The 20,513-nt window shown below is 46.2% G+C and overlaps 1 protein-coding gene across 1 annotated transcript in view; it reads right to left on the reverse strand.

Annotated features, from left to right (window-relative positions):
* The window catches only part of LOC311240698 (phosphoinositide 3-kinase regulatory subunit 5-like), a gene marked incomplete at its 5' end in the record, with an annotated part of 91,754 nt that overhangs the window by 8,624 nt on the left and 62,617 nt on the right, over positions 1 to 20,513 (reverse strand). The window contains 5 exons of the mRNA XM_084329271.1: positions 12,839 to 12,957; positions 14,280 to 14,362; positions 18,024 to 18,117; positions 19,673 to 19,749; positions 20,144 to 20,237. Coding sequence (XP_084185397.1) covers positions 12,839 to 12,957; positions 14,280 to 14,362; positions 18,024 to 18,117; positions 19,673 to 19,749; positions 20,144 to 20,237 — 467 coding nt within the window. The remainder of the gene's footprint in view (positions 1 to 12,838; positions 12,958 to 14,279; positions 14,363 to 18,023; positions 18,118 to 19,672; positions 19,750 to 20,143; positions 20,238 to 20,513) is intronic.

Below are 20,513 nucleotides of genomic sequence, written 5' to 3' on the forward strand. Positions count from 1 at the left end.
GTCATCTCCTGGGCTTCTCCCGGGATTGTAGCCATCCAGGTCTCGCTGCTGGCTGCCTTGTCCTCGGAGGAGAGGCTGCGCAGTACTTGCGGATCGCTGCTGGCCCACTGCCTGAGATCAAAGCCGCCTTTGATCAATGAGGCGCGGAGTTTAATCAGGAGAGCCTCGGCTTCTTCCTGGGTTGAAAGGCTTTGTAGACAGTTGTCTACGTAGAAGCTGTTCTTTACGCTGTGTCGGACCTCTTCGTCCGCTGCTGGGTCCTCTGCTACATGTTTCTGTAGTGCAAATGTAGCACAGCAGGGGCTGCACGTCGTTCCGAAGGGGAGGACTTCCCATTGGTAGATGGCTGGGTGCTCATCTCCTGGCTTCTCTCTCCATAGGAACCGTAACAGGGGCTTGTCCGCCTCTACTAATCTCACCTGCAGGAACATTCCTTTAATGTCCCCGCTGATGGCCACCTTTTCCTGGCGGAAGCGGAGTAGAACGCCGAATAGGGAGGGGCCGAGTGTGGGACCGGGCAGTAACTCTTTATTCAGATTTTGGGATCCGATCTGGTAGCTGCAGTTAAATACTATGCGGTCTTTACCGTTGTGATGGACCTTGTGGTGAGGCACGTACCACGATTCAGTGGTCTGGTCAGCCTCTTTAATGTCCATCTTTGTGACGTGTCCCGCTGTGATGAGCTTCTCAATCTCAGCGCGGTATACACTCTCTTGGGCGGGGTTCTTGGCTAAGCGCCGCTCCGTGTTCAGCAGGTACCGTTCTGTGGCGTCTGTCTTGGCGTGGAAAGTAGGCATTCCTTCTCGCCGCAGGAGTGGCGTGGCGTATCTCAACACGCCGTTGACCGGGACTCTCTTGGTCCCTGTCTCGAGGAGGTGAATGGCGTAAATGTCATCTTTAGAGCGAATGTCTTTCTTTCCATTCTTAAAGGGCATTTGTTCCAAGGTCCATAGCCGCTCTACGTGTTGCAGGAGTGCGGTTTCTCCCTCTGTGACTCGGGAGTGGAGACATCTAGTGGCTGTACTTCGGTTGAGAGATTTGGCGAGCGGGCCTTGGAGAGTCCATCCCAAACGGGTCTCGACTGCTGCAGGACAGCCTCGGGGTCCGGTATGAACCCGGTCTATCGGGACAATGAGGTCTGCATGGTCGGAGCCTATCAACAGGGTCGGCATAGCATTGTCTATGAGCGGGATCGGTAACTTGCGCAGATGTGCATATTTCTCCATCAGCTTGGCGACGGGGTATGTGTACCGCGACAGTCCTATTTCTTGGCTGGTGAAAGCGTCTGTAATCTGGTACCGTCGCTCAGGCTGGCCGCTTGCTGCGATAGAGAATGAGACATTCTCGCCCTTTATCGTCTTCAAATCTCGTCTTATTGTCCGAATTGTCATTTGGGTTTCGCTTCCCCGCAGCGTAAGTGTCCAGGACTTTATTCTGGTAGCTTAGTGTCACACTCACTACTTTTAGGAGTACTCAGGCTCCACTGCTGCTGGCGGGATCGATGTACATGACGCTCGCTTTGCTGCTGGATGGTGCGGGTGAAGGGCGCCGTCTGTTACTGTCGTGAAGTATGTCCAGATGGGCTCCATCGCACTTGGTGCACCTTTTCTTTAAGCGGCATTCGGCTGCCATGTGTGAGCGCGCACAGCGAAAACAGCGCTTGTTGGACTTTATCCATTGACTTGCTTCCTCCGCGTTCAGCTTGGGGAAGGAGTCACATTGCGCTAGCCAGTGTTCTTTCTCACAGTAGGGGCACACTATCTTCCACTTCTCCGTTCTGGAGGGGGTACTGTGGCTCCTGCTGCTCGGTACTGACTCCGATTGGTGCATCACAGTCACCGATCTTCTTCCATCATTTAGTCGTCTGGTTCCTTCTCTGGAGCCAGGGGTGCTCCGTCCGAATGTATCTAGCCGTAGGCTGCTGACTTCTCTCGCCAGGAAGTCTGCTAGATCGAGGAGGTTCGGTTCGGGGCCATTCGGGTCTCGGTGGTCCCTCTGTCGCCTAAAACGCTCCTGTCGAGCGGGCGGCAGCTTCTCCAAGATCCTTTCCACATTTGAGTTGGCGTAAAGTTCATGCCTCCCCTTCTCTCTCTGCGCTCCCAACATCCCTACCAGGGACTGCACTCTGATGGACAGGTCGTCCAGTGCTCGATTGTCTATTGCTGGGGGTAAGCGGTCGATGTGTCGGATCTCCTGGATCACGTAATCCCATATGCGCCCATACCTCTGGTCCAATGCTACCAGCGCTGCTGTGTATGGGGTGGTGGAAGTCGCGTAGGCGAGCGCTATATTATGTGCGCGGGGCACCTTTAAGTGCTTCAGTAGGATGACGTATTTATGGCGTTCATCCAATACATCCACCAACATGGTCTCCAGACACATGCGGAGTTCCGTATACTGGGCCCGGTTCTCTTGGGTGAAGTCGGGTACCATAGGCGTGCCAATGTATGACGCTGACTGTGGATACATCGGCGAGCGTTGGGGGAGAGGCCTCCTAGGCGAGTCTCCTCCCGCTCCTTGGTATGGGCTGGTACCGGCAGTGTACCATGGCCCGCTTGTCCCGGTGCTGTTCCTCGGTGCGGGTCGTGCGTCGTGCTCGCCCGTGTATGGTGTCGGGGGTCTGTAGCGCAGCTCCGCGGGAGTATAGCCTGGGCTGTACCGGACCTCCTGGTCCGGTAGAGTACTGTGCTGTCGTCGGGCGTGGTTCTCCTCCTCTTCCTCTTCGTCTTCAGTTAGGTCATCCAGTGCTTGTAGTCTCTGGTTTAGCCTCTCCACAGGATATGCTGCTCCTTCCCGGTTGCTAGGTCTTGCTTGGACCGGTGGGGGGAGGTGGTCTGTGGGGGGTATAGACCTCGTCTGTTGGTCAAGTTCAGGGTTGTTTACTCGGCTAGGGGATGCCGCCCTGGAGATGTGTCTAGACGAGTTCCTGGAGCCTCTGGCGGAGGGAGAGGGTGTTGTCCGTCTGATCAGCTGTTCTATTAGTTGCGCTTGCTGTCTGTCGCGCTCTGCGTCCCGTAGAGCACCAGCAGCTGCTCGCTGGCTGTCTGCTTGGTCTCGGGCCACATTCTCTTCTCTCTGAATGCGTCTTATTTCTAGACGTATATGCTCTTCTTCGCTCCGCTGCTGGATCTGCAGTCTGTCGCGTTCAGCAGCGGCGTTCAGGCTGATGAGGAAGGCCTGCTGTAGGGTCCTCTCTGCCTCGCTGGGAGAAGGCGGTTGTATAGGGGAGCCTTCCCTCGGGGTACTCCTTGCGGAGCCTTGGAGCTCTATCTCCACGGTGCTCTCCCCGTCTTCTTCCGTGCCGAGTTCTCTCTCGGTAGCGTTGTATTCCTCCCGGGACTCATCGGGGACTACTTCTTCAGTACTGGCGGGGTGTGAAGTCATGTCTGGTTCCCACTGGTCCCCACCGTGAACTTGGTCAGTTACATTAGAACCCGTAGGGGCCTCTATGGTCGGGGTAGTCTGGGCGTTGGGGTTAGACATACTTTTACTTTCTAGTTTTACCGCGTTTACTGTTAGTAGAAGACTAGGTTGTTGACTGACAGCGTAAGCCTCTAAGTACTGAGGGAGCCGTCGTTCGCGCTGCGGGCGTTGGTTAGGAGGATCGTTTCGTGGAGTGTTCATCATAGGCCATTTCAATATTAATAACACTATATTAATATTACACTAATTACCCTCCGGCTCGAAGGACCAATTATAACTGAGGGGTACAATTCCCTGACTGTATTACTAGATATGATACTTACTACCACTACCTTTGTACTTAATATTCGGCCACCCAGTACACGGCATAAATATATTATGATGAACACTGTCACGTAGATGAAACGGATCCAACACAAATGTACGAATTAGAAATAGGTCTTTATTTCTACACAGCGATGGTGTGTAGAGCAAGCACTTAATCAAATCAATCACATTTATGAATGGAATTAGTATGCACTTTTATGGCAAGAGTATTCGTCGGTATATCAATAGAGAATGTCCAATCTCTGAAGGCGCAGGTGGTACATATACGACCTGGAATAGTTTAAGGAATAACAGCAATGATACTTTAATGATTATATACTGGATACACTAGGGGGGGTTAATCCGGTCGCTTGTAAGCTGACAGGAGTAGGAGGGGGGGGGGGGGGGTAGAATCCGGCTGCCTCATCCGGCCAAGGGTATCCCAGGTGAACCCACTGTAGTGCCGTTCAATGCGCCGGCGATCCTTGGACCACAGATGAAAGCAGATGGACTCTTTGTGGGCCGGCGGCCTCCGGTCCACGGAGGAGAGACGTGAAGCGACCTCGTCTTGCAGAGCGTCTCCTCACCTTGCGTCCTCTCCAGGGGGGGGGTTCCAACACACGGCAGTGTCGGGGGTCTTTATCCATGGAATAATCAAAGTATACAAAGCATAATCCGTGCCTGGGGAGGCGGGCTGTCGTCGGTAGAATAATCCGGTATACAGGTCCACTCGCTCGTCGGCTCTGGGGCTCCTCGGGTGCAGCTTCACGTGGGGTCAACCACCCTGGATAAGCAGCCAGTTATCTGCCCGAAACGATGGGGTACTGACTACGGTAGTATTCTCACCGCACGAAGCACTATATATTAACAGACTATTATTAGCTTAATAGACTACGTCCAACTCGACGATATAGTGCCAAATATGACTATTCAAATATTAATATACACGATGTCTCAATACCGATGGTAGGCGAACTTGGCCTTACTCCCACACGTGGCGTCGCGGGGAGGCTTTACGTCTGTGACTCTATTGGAGGGTAAGAAACTGGACTGAAAAGGAAGTCCTACTTTAGTAGCGCAGTATATATACGCACTATGAACAAATAGTCCCATTAGTGGTGCGGTAGTCAGATTCCTACGCGGAACTAGGACTTGTTCGTACATGTGGAGCGGTACGTTTGAACTGGGTCTGAGGGGTATGGCAGCCTGGCACCAAGGTCTCGACCAATAGTAGAATGGAGACTATTATGGGATGTTCAGTAGGCTAGAATGGATATTCAATGCATATTGTACAAGGAATATACAAGGGATATCAGGGAATATTAGAGAATATACAAATACAATTAAATATATATATATAAATAAATATATATATTCGGTTTAATCTGGCCCTTCACAACATCCCTGCTGTTTTATTCCGCCACGGGTCAAATGCATCTAACCTGCTTTGCAATCCTCGCCATTCCATTATGCCCACATCGCGTTAAAGATAGAAAATAACGTTACGTTAGCGTAAGCTAACCCAGAGCCATAGGCAGAGAGAAGTGGGGACTGGGAAGGAGGGTGCATTCTCGAAATAGCCCCACTAACAGGATCTGGCCGGTACTGCACCTTCGGATTCCCAATATGCCTTTTCCAGCCAAAATACAGCTCTGTTTATGTTTATTTGGATCCCCATTAGCCACAGCAGTGCTGGGGCTATTCTTCCTGTCTTCTCTGTGACAGTGAATATGATATTAATATCGGAAAAAAAGAAAAACAAACCAAAAACAGTGAACAGGAGGTCTATTTGTATTAAAAACAATAGATTGTTTTTCATTTAAATGTCTGTAAGAGCTCAAAAATAAAAATGTCAAATGATATTTCCATTGCCTTTTTTTTTGTTGATTTAAATGTTACTGATTGTGTTAAATGGGCATATAATATCATCTCATATCGATCGCAGGCACCTGAATCGAATCAAATCATATCGTATCGTGGCAGACTTTGTGATATCGGAAAATATCGCATTGTTGTCCAAAGAATCGATATTGTATCGTATCGTGATGAAACTGGTGATTCCCACCCCTAGTAACAACAGGGACAACGATGTAAACAGTAAATAGGTCCTGGACTTTTCGTTTTATCCCTGACAAGGCAAACACAAATGTTGATCTGTCAAAGTTGTTATGTTTGTTGTCAATAAAATCCACTTTGAGCTGCATTTTATGTATGAAAGATGCTCCATAAATGAACTATTATTATTATCTGTCTATGCTTAGCTAATACTCAACTTTTTGTGTTTTTTTTCACAGAATGAGGTGTGCTCGAGATGTTACTGCCCTCACAGACGACACAGGTCAACCCACTCAAGACATGAGTGACAATGAAAGAGGTCTGATTTATGTTTTTGGACTAAAGTGAGCATCATGGAATGTGTGCAGCTTTACAATCATGTCATTAACTGAATAATATCCCTCTCTCCTCATTCACCTCCCCCTCATCCCTCTCCCCTTATCCATCACCCCTCTCTCCTCCCCTCTTACTCCAGATGAGGAGTGCCGGCCTGTGGGCACCAGGCTCCCCCAATGGAAGGTGGACATTACTAGAAAGCTAAACAGAATGCTTAAATAGGAATGTTAGAGGTTCTAGAAGGTTCTACTATGACATCATCACCAACGTTCCAGAATGATCGGACAGAACTAAGGTTCTAGAATGTACTGCCATGACATCATCACACACGTTCCAGAATGTTCGGGCGGCACTAATTTTCTAGAATGTTCCTAACAATAGGTCTGTGGGTGAATTATGTACCATTACAACTACAGTACTGTATTTGATTTTATTTTATTTGAAATCTTTATTTCGAACATGCAATGAATACAAACAAACAATAACAAAAGCAAAACACAACTCAATCTACATGTTCGAAAAGGAGTAGGAAGAAGTATACACTTATTTAATCCTACCCCTTTTCCACTACTCAAATGAGTGTACTATTAAGTAGTATTAAGTTTCAAAAGTAAAAGTACAGTACATATTCTATAGGGTGTTCTTGTATTTCAGTGCATTCAACCCTCGATTGACCTGAAGGTTGTTAAAGTGGTCCAGTTATGCTGCTCTGTGTCCCTCAGATTGCTGGTTTACAATGTTAAAGTACTTAATCTTCATCAACATTTGCTGATATTGCAAATGTCAACATACCAGGCTATTAATCCATAATGGAGGTACTAGAAGAATATAATGTTAAATTACCATAGATGTATCACAACAACACATGATATTGTTCGCTATTCCAGTTTATATCGTACATCCATTTGTGTAACTGTAAACCCATTTACTGTGATCTACAGGTATTTTGGTAAATGGTAAATGGCTGTATTTATATAGCGCTTTTATCCAAAGCGCTTTACAATTTGTTTCTCACATCTTACCCATTCACTCACACATTCACACACCGACGGTGGAGGCGACCATGCAAGGTGCCAACCTGCTCATCAGTGTCTTGCTCAAGGACACTTCGACACGCTGCCCGGGAGGAGCGAGAATCAAACCGGGAACCTCCGGATTACCAGATGACTGTTCTACTCCCAAGCCACTGTCGCCCCCTATATTAGGTCTATTTTATTATTAGGTATTTTTACTTTGGTCTCTATCACTATACATTTATAGTTAGTGTAATCAATCATTTGACCTGATGTACACTAGAATGTGCAGCATACCATTCTCTGAAGTCTCACCCCTTTATGGAGGAGGAATGTTGGCAAGTGACAGCTCTCACTTTTTTCCTCATTCTAGTGACTAGTGACACAACTGTCGGGTCTAGCTCGTATACTGCGTTGGACTGAATGAATGAATGAATGAAAACTTTATTTAACAGATTGCAGAATGGGTACAATACAGTACGGCTCAATACATACAATTGTTAAGGGGATGCAGACCTGAGAAAGACGTTTGTCTTGTTTCCATCAGGGTCCCCCATTTTCAATTCATATAGACATTTATGACATACACAACATACATGACATTTATGGCATAGGGACATATAGGTATTTAGTACTGATACATTTGTGACATAGGCGGTATTCAAATATACAGTACTGTTACCCCTAGATCCTGACAGAGTATATACATATGATGGGGAGGGGACTGTACATTAGGAGGGGTTGGGTGGGTGGGAGGGAAATATACATACGGCGGGGAGGGAATATATACATGCGGTGGGGAGGAGACTGTCTATTAGGAGGTGGTGGGGGTTTTGGGCATTTACGGTGGCCAGTTTCGAATTGCAGCCTCCCGTAGGTGCTCTTTAAGAGCGGTTTTGAATGTGGGCAGGGATTCACATTCCTTTACAGCTTTGGGTAGGGCGTTCCACATTGTTGTGGCATAATTGCGAAACGTGTTTAGTCCCTTGTTTGAGCCGAATCTGGGTTTAACATGATTTGTTGAGCTTCCTCTGGTGTAGTGGTTGTGGTGTTCACTGACCTTTGGGAAGTATTTTGACATGTACATGGGCACCCCGGTCGTATAGTGTATCTTGTAGACCAGGCCCATTGCAAGTTGCTGTACTCTGTCGTCTACTCTAAGCCATCCTAGGTTGGCAAAGTGGGCAGGGGTGAGGTGGGTTCTGGGGTTCAGGTCAAGTAGTAGTCTGACCAGTTTGTTTTGTGATGTTTGTAATTTTGTTTTAAGCGCCTTTGAGGTGCTTTGGTACCATGAGGTGCACGCATAGTCATAGTACCCTTGAATGAGTGCTCCTGCCAGAGTCTTCAGGGTATTCTTGTTTACCAGAGAGGAGATCCGGTACAAGAATCTAGTTCGTTGGTTGACTTTTTTTATTACATTGGATGCCATTTTGTCACAGGAAAGATTTGCCTCTAGGATGGAACCCAGGTAGGTAATTTCGTCTTTCCTTGTGACAATATTGTCACCCACTGTAACTGAGAATCCGTCGGTCTTGCTGAGTTTGTTATTTGAACCGAATAGAATGGACTCTGTTTTGCCCATGTGTAATGATAGTTTGTTATCAGCGAGCCATATGCAGATTTTGCCTAGTTCCGTGCTGAGGGTTTTTTCAACCTGCAATTTGTTCTTGTCAGAGACCAGCAGGGCTGAGTCGTCCGCAAACAGGAACAAGTTGCAGTCACAGGCTGACGACATGTCATTTGCATAAATTAGGAAGAGTAGCGGTCCTAGTATGCTTCCTTGTGGAACACCACAGCTCACTGTGAGGGGGGGGGATAGAGTACCGTTTACCTCTACCATCTGTTCTCTCCCCTCCAGGTAGGATTGCATCCAGCTTACTGATAGGCTATCAAAACCAATTGCTTTTAGCTTGTCCATTAGGATGGAGTGATTGACAGTGTCGAAGGCCTTTTGTAGGTCCAGCATGACCATGCCGCAGTATTTGCCCGCGTCCACCTCTTGTTTGATGTGGTCGTTCAAATAGAGGAGGCATGTGTCAGTGGAGTGGGACGTTCTGAAGCCAGATTGGAATTCGTAGATTAGGTTTTTTTCCGCCAGGTACTTTTCGACCTGTTCGTAGACTATTTTCTCCATGACTTTCGAGATGGAGGTAAGAATAGAAACAGGGCGGTAGTTGCCTGGGTCTAATTTGCTGCCCTTTTTGTGTAGAGGGGTCACTCTCGCAATTTTGAAGTCCTTGGGGACGTGCCCCTGTCTTATAGAGAGGTTTATTATGTGTGTGATGACTGGGGTGATGGCGGCTGCTGCGTCTCTGAGGAATTTGGAGGGGATGTTGTCATGGCCAGTGGCCTTGTTAGGCTGGAGGGCGCTCAATTTTTTGAGTACCTCATCGGTTGTTACCATTTCAAGTTTGAAGTCGTCTTTGTGGACCCCTAGGTTTTTGTAGTATGCTACTATGTGTTCTATCCCATAATGCCCTGAGTGGGAGGGTAGTTTGTTTACCAGTGTTGTGGCTATGTTTGTGAAGAAGATGTTTAAGTAATTGGCTACATCCAGCTTGTCTGTGATGAGCGTGTTGTCCGTCTTTATGTTTATGTTTGAGAATCTGGTTTTAAGTTTTTTACTGCAGCCTAGTTGATTATTGAGTAATTTCCAAAGTTCGCAGGGTTTGTTTTTGTTTTCCTCAGTTTTGTCGTTGATGAAATTTCTTTTTGCGGTTCTGATCATGGTGTTTACGTCATTTCTTAGTCTGTTTCTTTGGATTTTTTGTTCAAAACTAAACTAAACTAAACTAAATGTATCAGCAATAGTAATCATGGATTATCGTCATAGTTCTTGTAATCTTCAATCAAGTCAACTGTAAGTAATGCTTGAGACGTTATCTATAGCTAATGCTTGCATCACCATGGAGGTCTAAGGTAAATGTGTATCTCATGAACGTACTTTTCCACTGCATATTGTAACCCTCTCTGTCTGCTTCTAGATGAAATATTTGTGTTATCTTTAAAAAACAGGTCTATTACCTGCTGTGGTAAATCTCCAGCGGCATAAGCGCCTTTCGTGACTGTGAAGCAAGGCTTGCATCAGCACAGTCAGGAAAGGGGCTGCCTGCAGCCATCGTCAACGAGAGTCATTCACGGTCGGCTCTGTGTCCGAGTTTTCAAAGGGGGCGTGGCTTAGCGATAGGTCTATTGGAACGCGAGTACACTCTATAGCGCCGACAACATTGGGGAAGCCGACAACGTTAAATAACAGCGACCCCTACAGGTCGGTTGGGAGATGCCTGCACAGCAGAGACGGAAAGTGGCGTCCGCGTTGGCAGGCAAAAAGATGTGACAGGCTGCCTCCTCGTGTGCCGGAGGGAACACGTGATGCAAGGCTTCTATCCTCTCTACAACCGACCAGTGGGGGGCATAGTCGAGCAACGTTCAAGACAGGGGAGGGGAGAATTGGATACACAAAATTGGGATGAGAGAAAAATAGAAAAATAAGGAGAAAAAGTCGACAAAAAAAAGAAAACATTGACTCAGCTAGACCTCTTTCTTATATCCGCGGCGCTAACAGAAATCAAAACAACCCAGACCTATGTTAAAGTGCAGATTGGCTTAGAGGACGATAATGTCTTGTATGAACTACCAGTAATATAAATACAACAAAAACAAAAATGTGTTCCATCTTCATGTCAGATGATTTTCAAAAAGGTGCATGAGTCGATGCAAAAGAACAACAAGCAAATATACTGCTGAAAGTTCAGAACGTTGAAGATTTTTCACTCCATAGATTAATCTAGATTAATTTATTTTAATGCTTTAAATAATTTAAATTAATCTCCAAAGTTAAAGCATTACCTTTGACAGCCATAATAACACTATTTAAATAATAAATAAGACTGCATGGGATCTCTGGGTGGCTGGCTCAATATCATCCTTAATTTCATCCAATAGATCAAGAATAGCTTGAGCTGGCAACCTGTGTCTCCGGATGATTTCGGTCTTGCTTAAGGGGAGACACTGCAGGTGAATAGGGTAAAGAAATTAACTAATAGATATCACAATGAAACTTCCCCAGTTGATTACTTATATTAAGACAAGACTTTTTTGTATTACAAGTTTTCTGAAATTGTATGTTTAAATATGCAAATGAGGCATGATCTACTTAAATATGCACTAATTTGCATATAATTCCAGGACAGAAATCTGAACATTGGATAAAGCCATTTTCAAAATTATAGTTTCATTTTGTTGACATATTAGAGGCAAAGGTTATTACAGAGGGGATTTTGGATATCTCTTTTTATCACTCCATAAATCAGAAAATACTCCATTCAGTCCATTTTTATGGTAAAATTCCATATTTCGCCATGTTTTTAGGAATAAAATGTGATATAAATCAGGGTATGAATGCGATATCAACAAACCCTTCTGTAAATACCTTCAGAACATAGATATGAATAGAACTGGAAGGTTTGGTGTATGTGAGTGCTACTGAAGTGGAGATTTCTGGCTCAGAGTATGAGGAAAAACTCTTAAAACTCATTTTTGGGAAAACGCCTTCAAAGTTCTGTATTGTAAAATGCCATACTTTTTTTTTTAAACAGATATTTACAAACACAATACCTAATCAAACCATTAGTAATAGACAACCTAAACACATGCCTGATAACTGAATAATAATAATAATAATGATGTTATTGAACTGAACAGAACTACACACAGGCTACAAACAGTGTAGTACCCCCTAATAGGCAAAAAATATTTGAATAGATATCACTATGAAACTTTCCCAATTTGTTATGTACATATAAATTAAGAAAAAATATATTGCAAGTTTTCTGAAATGTATGTTTATATATGCAAATGAGGCACTTCTCCATTAAATATGTGCACATGGATGCAATAAGGCAAAATGATGTAAAATAAACAACTAAATGTGTGTTATTGACGTTTTATTGTCACTAGTTTCATAGAAGACATGTTTAGGAAGCAAAATATAACAAAATCTCAAAATCAACAAAAAAAGTACATTTGACTATTCACCTGCAGTGTCTCGCCTTAAATCAAAAAGTTATATTCTCATTAGAAATATTCTTTCACTAGCACGCCTGGCATTACGAGGCCTTCGCCTGGCAACAATTACTGCTGCCATCTTCTTCTTCTTCTTTCGTGTAACGTCAGAGGTCCAACTCCGTATCTTGTAGCCATGCCCTTAACTCTGGTCCCACATCAAAGAGGCTGGCATCACCTGAGACGCTGGCAATGACACCCCTTTATAAATGCGCTTAGTTACCACCAAATCTCTGAAGACGTAAATAACATCACTTTAACTGCGCATGGCAATTAGCGCCGATCTTTGTGAATTGGAGTGTTTTTGTGATGAGGCTAATTTGCATAGAAACGGCACATGCTCCGCCCATATTACCTCATTTAAATACCCACAAATACCACCGACGCACAGAGACACAATGCTGATGGCAAATGCAGTTAGCACCACGTCAGAAAAAGCTGTGCAATCTCTTTGTGAATTTGCCCCTCAATGTCACTAACTCAGGTCAGTCAGTCACTCTGGCCCTAGTGGTGGTTCACAAGCATGACACGACGAATGCCTCACACCTATGACACTTTTGTGTGTCCATATTCTTGTAAGAGTGGGAGAATATGTCAGAGGTAAATGATAGGGTTGCCATGGCAGCACCAGCCACTGTTACCTGGTGACACTTTGAATGATCTTCTTCTCATCCTGATCCAGACACACTGCGAAGGTCGTCCCGTCCTCTCCTCCATTTACCAGGACCTTGTTCACCTTCACCTCCGAGACAGAGATCTGCTGCAAGAGGAAAGGAAACACAAGGATGGGACAGATGTTTAAAAACACAAGGATGGGACAGATGTTTAAAAACACAAGGATGGGACAGATGTTTAACTCATTCTGCGCCATCGCTTAATGCACGAGAGGGCGCTAGAACGCCACCGCTTTAATCAATGGGGGGACTGCGAGATTTGCGAGTGCTTAAAATATATCTTAAATTATAGCTATGGGTCTAATACACCCGGCGATTATCAGTGAGTTGCTTCTAGTCAACATGTACAAAACTGATTGGTACATTTCCGTTTTATACCGTTTTGAATATGAGTATAGTTTTGGTGATTCTTAGTAATTCCAGGAAAAGACGCGATAATAGCCCTTTAGTGGAATACACTAAACACGTTCTCATTTTTCGCCTGATTGTCGAATCTTCCTGAAATCAACGCTAGATCATCATTATTATCCTTCCTCATGCAAGAATGAAAATAACCGCGGTGCCCCCCCCCCCCCCCCCCCCCACCTCCTGCACCCAACGGCACACAGCCACACACAGAGACAGCGTAGATCGGGGTAGAAATAAATATCAGATCAACGATCAAATGTGTATATAGTGTTTTTACCTTGTAACTGATGTAATGCAAAAGAAATAATCCAATTATCTGATCGCCATTCCAAATACTGCTCTTGGAGGTCCGTACCACATTACCGACCGTTACATATGAACGGGCGGGCGGGGTTACTGTTCCATGCCATTTTTTAGGCCTACCTTGCCTGAGTATTTAAACCCCGCCCGCATGGCTCGGATCGTCCCAGAAAAGAAACTACACCATTCCCAAAGGAGTGTAATACCAGCTGGAAGGCGTAGGCGGCGGTATTTGCCCTTTTGCGAGCTCAGACCCATTCCCAACGATAACATCAGGCTGGATGGATGAAAATGAATGGATAATAAAAGAAATAACGATTAAAACCTGACTATACATCGGGTCTGGCGTCCAATGAGTTAAAAACACAAGGATGGACAGATGTTAAAAATACATAAGGATGGACAGATGTTAAAAATACATAAGGATGGACAGATGTTAAAAATACATAAGGATGGACAGATGTTAAAAATACATAAGGATGGACAGATGTTAAAAATACGTAAGGATGGACACATGTTAAAAATACATAAGGATGGACAGATGTTAAAAATACATAAGGATGGACAGATGTTAAAAATACATAAGGATGGACAGATGTTAAAAATACGTAAGGATGGACACATGTTAAAAATACATAAGGATGGACACATGTTAAAAATACATAAGGATGGACAGACATCGAGGTGACGAGCTGCTCACCTGGTTGTAGCTCTTCTTGGCCTTGGAGCTTTGTATCTTCAGGACCTCCGTCATCGTGAGCTGGAGGCTTTCCATTCTCGAATCTAAAAACACAAGCATTATTATGCATTTATCTTTTTCTAATTATGCAACTTGGTGTCATCAGAAAACGTAAATAAAGTACTAATCGGCCACAGGAAAAAATATACATAATGTACGTTATCCTATAGCCATAATAAGTAATATAAGATAAGATAAGATATTCCTTTATTGGGGCGCCCAAGTGGCGAACCATGTAACGCCAAAAACATAATAATTTTTTTTTTAAATAAAAGATATTCCTTTATTGATCCCCTTGGGGAAATTCGGGCAACATAACAGCATGGAGGAGGAGGAGGAGGGGGGGGGGGGGGAGTTACAGGTATGGGTAGGGTAATAGTAGAAAGACATAAATATAGGCAATACAAATATAGTAAAGATAAAAATAAGCAGTGTAAACAATATAATTAACTCTGAATATAAGTATGTTTATAAGTAAGTAAAGTACTGGGTTTATAAGTAAGTAAGGTGGTGTAGTGGGCAAGGCACTCGCCACCAACGCAGGAGATGCTGGGTTCGAGCCCAGCTCTCGGCCTTGCTACCAGCTTGGCTGGTCGTTCATACCAACACAATTGGCAGTGTTAGGGGTGGGAAAGCTGGTGGGTGGGGCCTGGTCGTTGTAAACAGCGACTCCTACAGTTCGGTCAGGGCGCCTGCTCAGCGAGGAAAGGATCTAAGTGGGATAGTGTGATCCTTCCACACGTTACACCCTCTCAGTGAGAGTCCGCGCTGCCAGGTGAAAAGAAGCGGTTGATTGGCTACACATGTATCGGAGGAAGCATGTGATAGCCTCCACTCTCCCAGACCGACTGTAGGGGGTAGGTGCGCAGCGACCAGGAAGGGGATTGGGAATTGGCATAACGACTAACATTGGGATGGGAGAAAAACGGAGGAAAAAGGAGGGGGGAAAGATTAAAAAAATAAATAAAAAATAACTAAGTAAAGTAATCAGTATACACAGGTGCAGTATACACAGGGTACCCTAACTGGCGCAGGTTAGGTGGTAAGAGTCAGACAGACACACACAGATTTACATCTTGTATAAGTAATATATTTAAGTTTCATATCAGCAAAAGTCCAGCAAACATTGTGATCGGGAGTGAACAAACAATGATTGTGGTCGCGGACAAGTTGCTCTCACCACTAGACTAAACCTCCCTCGCTGATACAAACACAGCAATACTATGATGATGATGATTCGTTTTAATGTTTAACGGTTATGGTTAAGCTATAAAGTCAGGGTTAGTGTTAGGGTTAAGGTTATGATTATGGTTAGTTTAAGGTAATAATGTGGTTACGGTTAGGGTTATGATTATGGTTATGGTAGGTTTAAGTTAACAGTGTGGTTAAGGTTATGGTTAGTTTAAGGTAGGGCTTGGATGAGGCTATCAGAAAAGTGTGTCTTGGTAGTTTTGAAGTAAAGGCACTTGCTTCGCCAGCAGGGAAACTCAAAACGTTTTCTGAAAACGTTAAAAGTAAAATAAATATTTATTTGTAATATATGTACTTATTTATAATACTAATCTTCGTTAATACATCAATATATTCAGTCAGTATAGCTATAACATAACGTACAATATGTACCTTTTTTCCAATCATTCAAGGATGCAAAGATACAGTGTTTTGGCATTGCACAGTAAAATGTGTCTTTACTGAACTGTGAATACATCTCCTTGACTTAGGGAAACGCGGTGTAGCCCTGGAGTTACGCACCTAGCTGCTCTGGAGTTACGTACCTAGCTGCTCTGGAGTTACGTACCTAGCTGCTCTGGAGTTACGTACCTAGCTGCTCTGGAGTTACGTACCTAGCTGCTCTGGAGTTACGTACCTAGCTGCTCTGGAGTTACGTACCTAGCTGCTCTGGAGTTACGTACCTAGCTGCTCTGGAGTTACGTACCTAGCTGCTCTGGAGTTACGTACCTAGCTGCTCTGTAGTTACGTACCTAGCTGCTCTGGAGTTACGTACCTAGCTGCTCTGGAGTTACGTACCTAGCTGCTCTGGAGTTACGTACCTAGCTGCTCTGGAGTTACGTACCTAGCTGCTCTGGAGTTACGTACCTAGCTGCTCTGTAGTTACGTACCTAGCTGCTCTGGAGTTACGTACTTAGCTGCTCTGGAGTTATGTACCTAGCTGCTCTGGAGTTACATACCTAGCTGCTCTGGAGTTACGTACCTAGCTGCTCTGGAGTTACGTACCTAGCTGCTCTGGAGTTACGTACCTAGCTGCTCTGGAGTTACGTACCTAGCTGCTCTGGAGTTATGTACCTAGCTGCTCTGTAGTTACGTACTTAGCTGCTCTGGAGTTACGTACTTAGCTGCTCTGGAGTTACATACCTAGCTGCTCTGGAGTTATGTACCTAGCTGCTCTGGAGTTACGTAGCTAGCTGCTCTGGAGTTACGTACCTAGCTGCTCTGGAGTTACGTACCTAGCTGCTCTGGAGTTACGTACCTAGCTGCTCTGGAGTTATGTACCTAGCTGCTCTGTAGTTACGTACTTAGCTGCTCTGGAGTTACGTACTTAGCTGCTCTGGAGTTACATACCTAGCTGCTCTGGAGTTATGTACCTAGCTGCTCTGGAGTTACGTAGCTAGCTGCTCTGGAGTTACGTACCTAGCTGCTCTGGAGTTACATACCTAGCTGCTCTGGAGTTATGTACCTAGCTGCTCTGGAGTTACGTACCTAGCTGCTCTGGAGTTATGTACCTAGCTGCTCTGGAGTTATGTACCTAGCTGCTCTGTAGTTACGTACCTAGCTGCTCTGGAGTTACGTACCTAGCTGCTCTGGAGTTATGTACCTAGCTGCTCTGGAGTTATGTACCTAGCTGCTCTGTAGTTATGTACCTAGCTGCTCTGTAGTTACGTACCTAGCTGCTCTGTAGTTACGTACCTAGCTGCTCTGGCTTCTTACTGGAGTTACGTACCTAGCTGCTCTGGAGTTACGTACCTAGCTGCTCTGGAGTTATGTACCTAGCTGCTCTGGAGTTATGTACCTAGCTGCTCTGGCTTCTTACTGGAGTTACGTACCTAGCTGCTCTGGAGTTACGTACCTAGCTGCTCTGTAGTTACGTACCTAGCTGCTCTGGCTTCTTACTGGAGTTACGTACCTAGCTGCTCTGGAGTTACGTACCTAGCTGCTCTGGAGTTACGTACCTAGCTGCTCTGGAGTTACGTACCTAGCTGCTCTGGAGTTACGTACCTAGCTGCTCTGGAGTTACGTACCTAGCTGCTCTGGAGTTACGTACCTAGCTGCTCTGGAGTTACGTACCTAGCTGCTCTGGAGTTACGTACATAGCTGCTCTGGCTTCTTACAGGAGTTACGCAGGGCCAGACCTAGCACATTTGGCGCCCTTGGCAAGCTTCACCACTGCCCCCCCCCCCCCCCCCACACCAAACATTTTTTATTTACATTTGAACAGTTACAGTAAAGTACTGCACCTTTATTTATTACAAACAAGAACAAGAACTAAGCTTTAGCGTGTAAAGTGCACACTAAAGAATTAAAACAAATAATAAATAATAAGAGACTGTGTTCAGCAAAAAGAAAAAAATATATATATATATTTATTTTTGCTGGGTGCAGTTTTTGGCGTCCCCCCTCTGGGTGGCGCTCTAGGCAACTATAACTCTGGGTGGTGCTATAGGAAGCTCCGCCCCTGGAGTTACGTACCTAGCTGCTCGGGCTTCTTACAGGACTTGCAGAGGTTGATCGACGTGCAAACCATCTCCGTCTGGGACCACTGACTCCTCCCACTCACAGACACCTGCGGGCGGAGAGCGGACGACACCGACTCGTGAATAATGAATGGTTGCATTTCTTTAGCACTTTACCAATAACACTCGCTTTACAGTTGGATGACTTTGCGTTTTTCAGTGTGGGCTTCCCCAGTGGGAATCGAACCCCCTACCCCTGGCAGTGTTACGCCTCGTCTCCACTAGCCAGGGTCTAGCCGTGCTGTGGCCTTGTCTCCACTAGCCAGGGTCTAGCCGTGCTGTGGCCTTGTCTCCACTAGCCAGGGTCTAGCCGTGCTGTGGCCTGGTCTCCACTAGCCAGGGTTTAGCCGTGCTGTGGCCTCATCTCCACTAGCCAGGGTTTAGCCGTACTGTGGCCTTGTCTCCACTAGCCAGGGTTTAGCCGTGCCGTGGCCTTGTCTCCACTAGCCAGGGTTTAGCCGTGCTGTGGCCTGGTCTCCACTAGCCAGGGTTTAGCCGTGCTGTGGCCTGGTCTCCACTAGCCAGGGTCTAGCCGTACTGTGGCCTCGTCTCCACTAGCCAGGGTCTAGCCGTACTGTGGCCTCGTCTCCACTAGCCAGGGTTTAGCCGTGCTGTGGCCTTGTCTCCACTAGCCAGGGTTTAGCCGTACTGTGGCCTTGTCTCCACTAGCCAGGGTTTAGCCGTGCTGTGGCCTCGTCTCCACTAGCCAGGGTTTAGCCATGCTGTGGCCTCGTCTCCACTAGCCAGGGTTTAGCTGTGCTGTGGCCTTGTCTCCACTAGCCAGGGTTTAGCCGTGCTGTGGCCTTGTCTCCACTAGCCAGGGTTTAGCCGTGCTGTGGCCTCGTCTCCACTAGCCAGGGTTTAGCCGTACTGTGGCCTTGTCTCCACTAGCCAGGGTCTAGCCGTGCCGTGGCCTTGTCTCCACTAGCCAGGGTTTAGCCGTGCTGTGGCCTCGTCTCCACTAGCCAGGGTTTAGCTGTGGCCTTGTCTCCACTAGCCAGGGTTTAGCCGTGCTGTGGCCTTGTCTCCACTAGCCAGGGTTTAGCCGTGCCGTGGCCTTGTCTCCACTAGCCAGGGTTTAGCTGTGGCCTTGTCTCCACTAGCCAGGGTTTAGCTGTGGCCTTGTCTCCACTAGCCAGGGTTTAGCTGTGGCCTTGTCTCCACTAGCCAGGGTTTAGCCGTGCCGTGGCCTCGTCTCCACTAGCCAGGGTTTAGCTGTGGCCTTGTCTCCACTAGCCAGGGTTTAGCTGTGGCCTTGTCTCCACTAGCCAGGGTTTAGCCGTGCCGTGGCCTTGTCTCCACTAGCCAGGGTTTAGCTGTGGCCTTGTCTCCACTAGCCAGGGTTTAGCCGTGCTGTGGCCTTGTCTGGCACACAGTGAGCATCGCCATTGTTTTAGAACCTGGTCAAACCTGGCTGGACCCTGGCTGAGATAATAACTTTATTTAGACTTTTCACAACCTGGCCAGACCTGAGCCAAAGCCTGGCTGGCTGGGACTGTTGTGTCATCATGGGTTAGCTTGAACAAATTAGTTAGAATGATTTTAAAACTCGTTCATATTCTATGAGATGAGTGGGAACCAGAGGCGGAACTATAATGATTGTACCTTGTTGTAGCCGATACCGAGTGGTAGAGGAGTTGCTTCCCGGTCCCCGTCGATACCAAATCTTTTGCCGGCAGCTCCTGGAACAGGGAATCGGTATACCGTGCACGTTAAGTTTACATTAGGTATGATATGATATGATATTTTCATTTATAATGCGCCCCGCAGTCAATTCTTACATCGGTCCGGGGCACAGCGCGGGGAAAAATAATACGAATAAATGGAGACAGGGAACCAGGCAGACGGACAGACAGAGAACATAAGAACACCAAAGACACACAACAGCAAAGTAACTCAGTGATCATCCAGGTATGCACAAGTGTGTGTGTGTGTGTGTGTGTGTGTGTGTGTGTGTGTGTGTGTGTGTGTGTGTGTGTGTGTGTGTGTGTGTGTGTGTGTGTGTGTGTGTGTGTGTGTGTGTGTGTGTGTGTGTGTGTGTGTGTGTGTGTGTGTGTGTGTGTGTGTTCGGCTCACCCATGGCCCTGACAGCTCTGGTCCCAGCAGTGTGGCCCAGCTCCAGAGAGTGAATAAACACCTCCAGCACCCTCTCTCCTCCAGCCAGGGTCAGCTGTGCAGAGAAGAGGGGGTGAAAAACAAGGATTTGTGTGTGTGTGTGTGTGTGTGTGTGTGTGTGTGTGTGTGTGTGTGTGTGTGTGTGTGTGTGTGTGTGTGTGTGTGTGTGTGTGTGTGTGTGTGTGTGTGTGTGTGTGTGTGTGTGTGTGTGTGTGTGTGTGTGTGTGTGTGTGTGTGTGTGTGTGTGTGTGCGTGTGTGTGTGTGTGTGTGTGTGTGTGTGTGTGCGTGTGTGTATGTCATACAGATACAGATGAGAGATGGCCAACATAC

Source organism: Notolepis coatsorum, assembly GCF_963971535.1.
Source record: "Notolepis coatsorum genome assembly, chromosome: 14".
Classification (NCBI taxonomy): Eukaryota; Metazoa; Chordata; class Actinopteri; order Aulopiformes; family Paralepididae; genus Notolepis; species Notolepis coatsorum.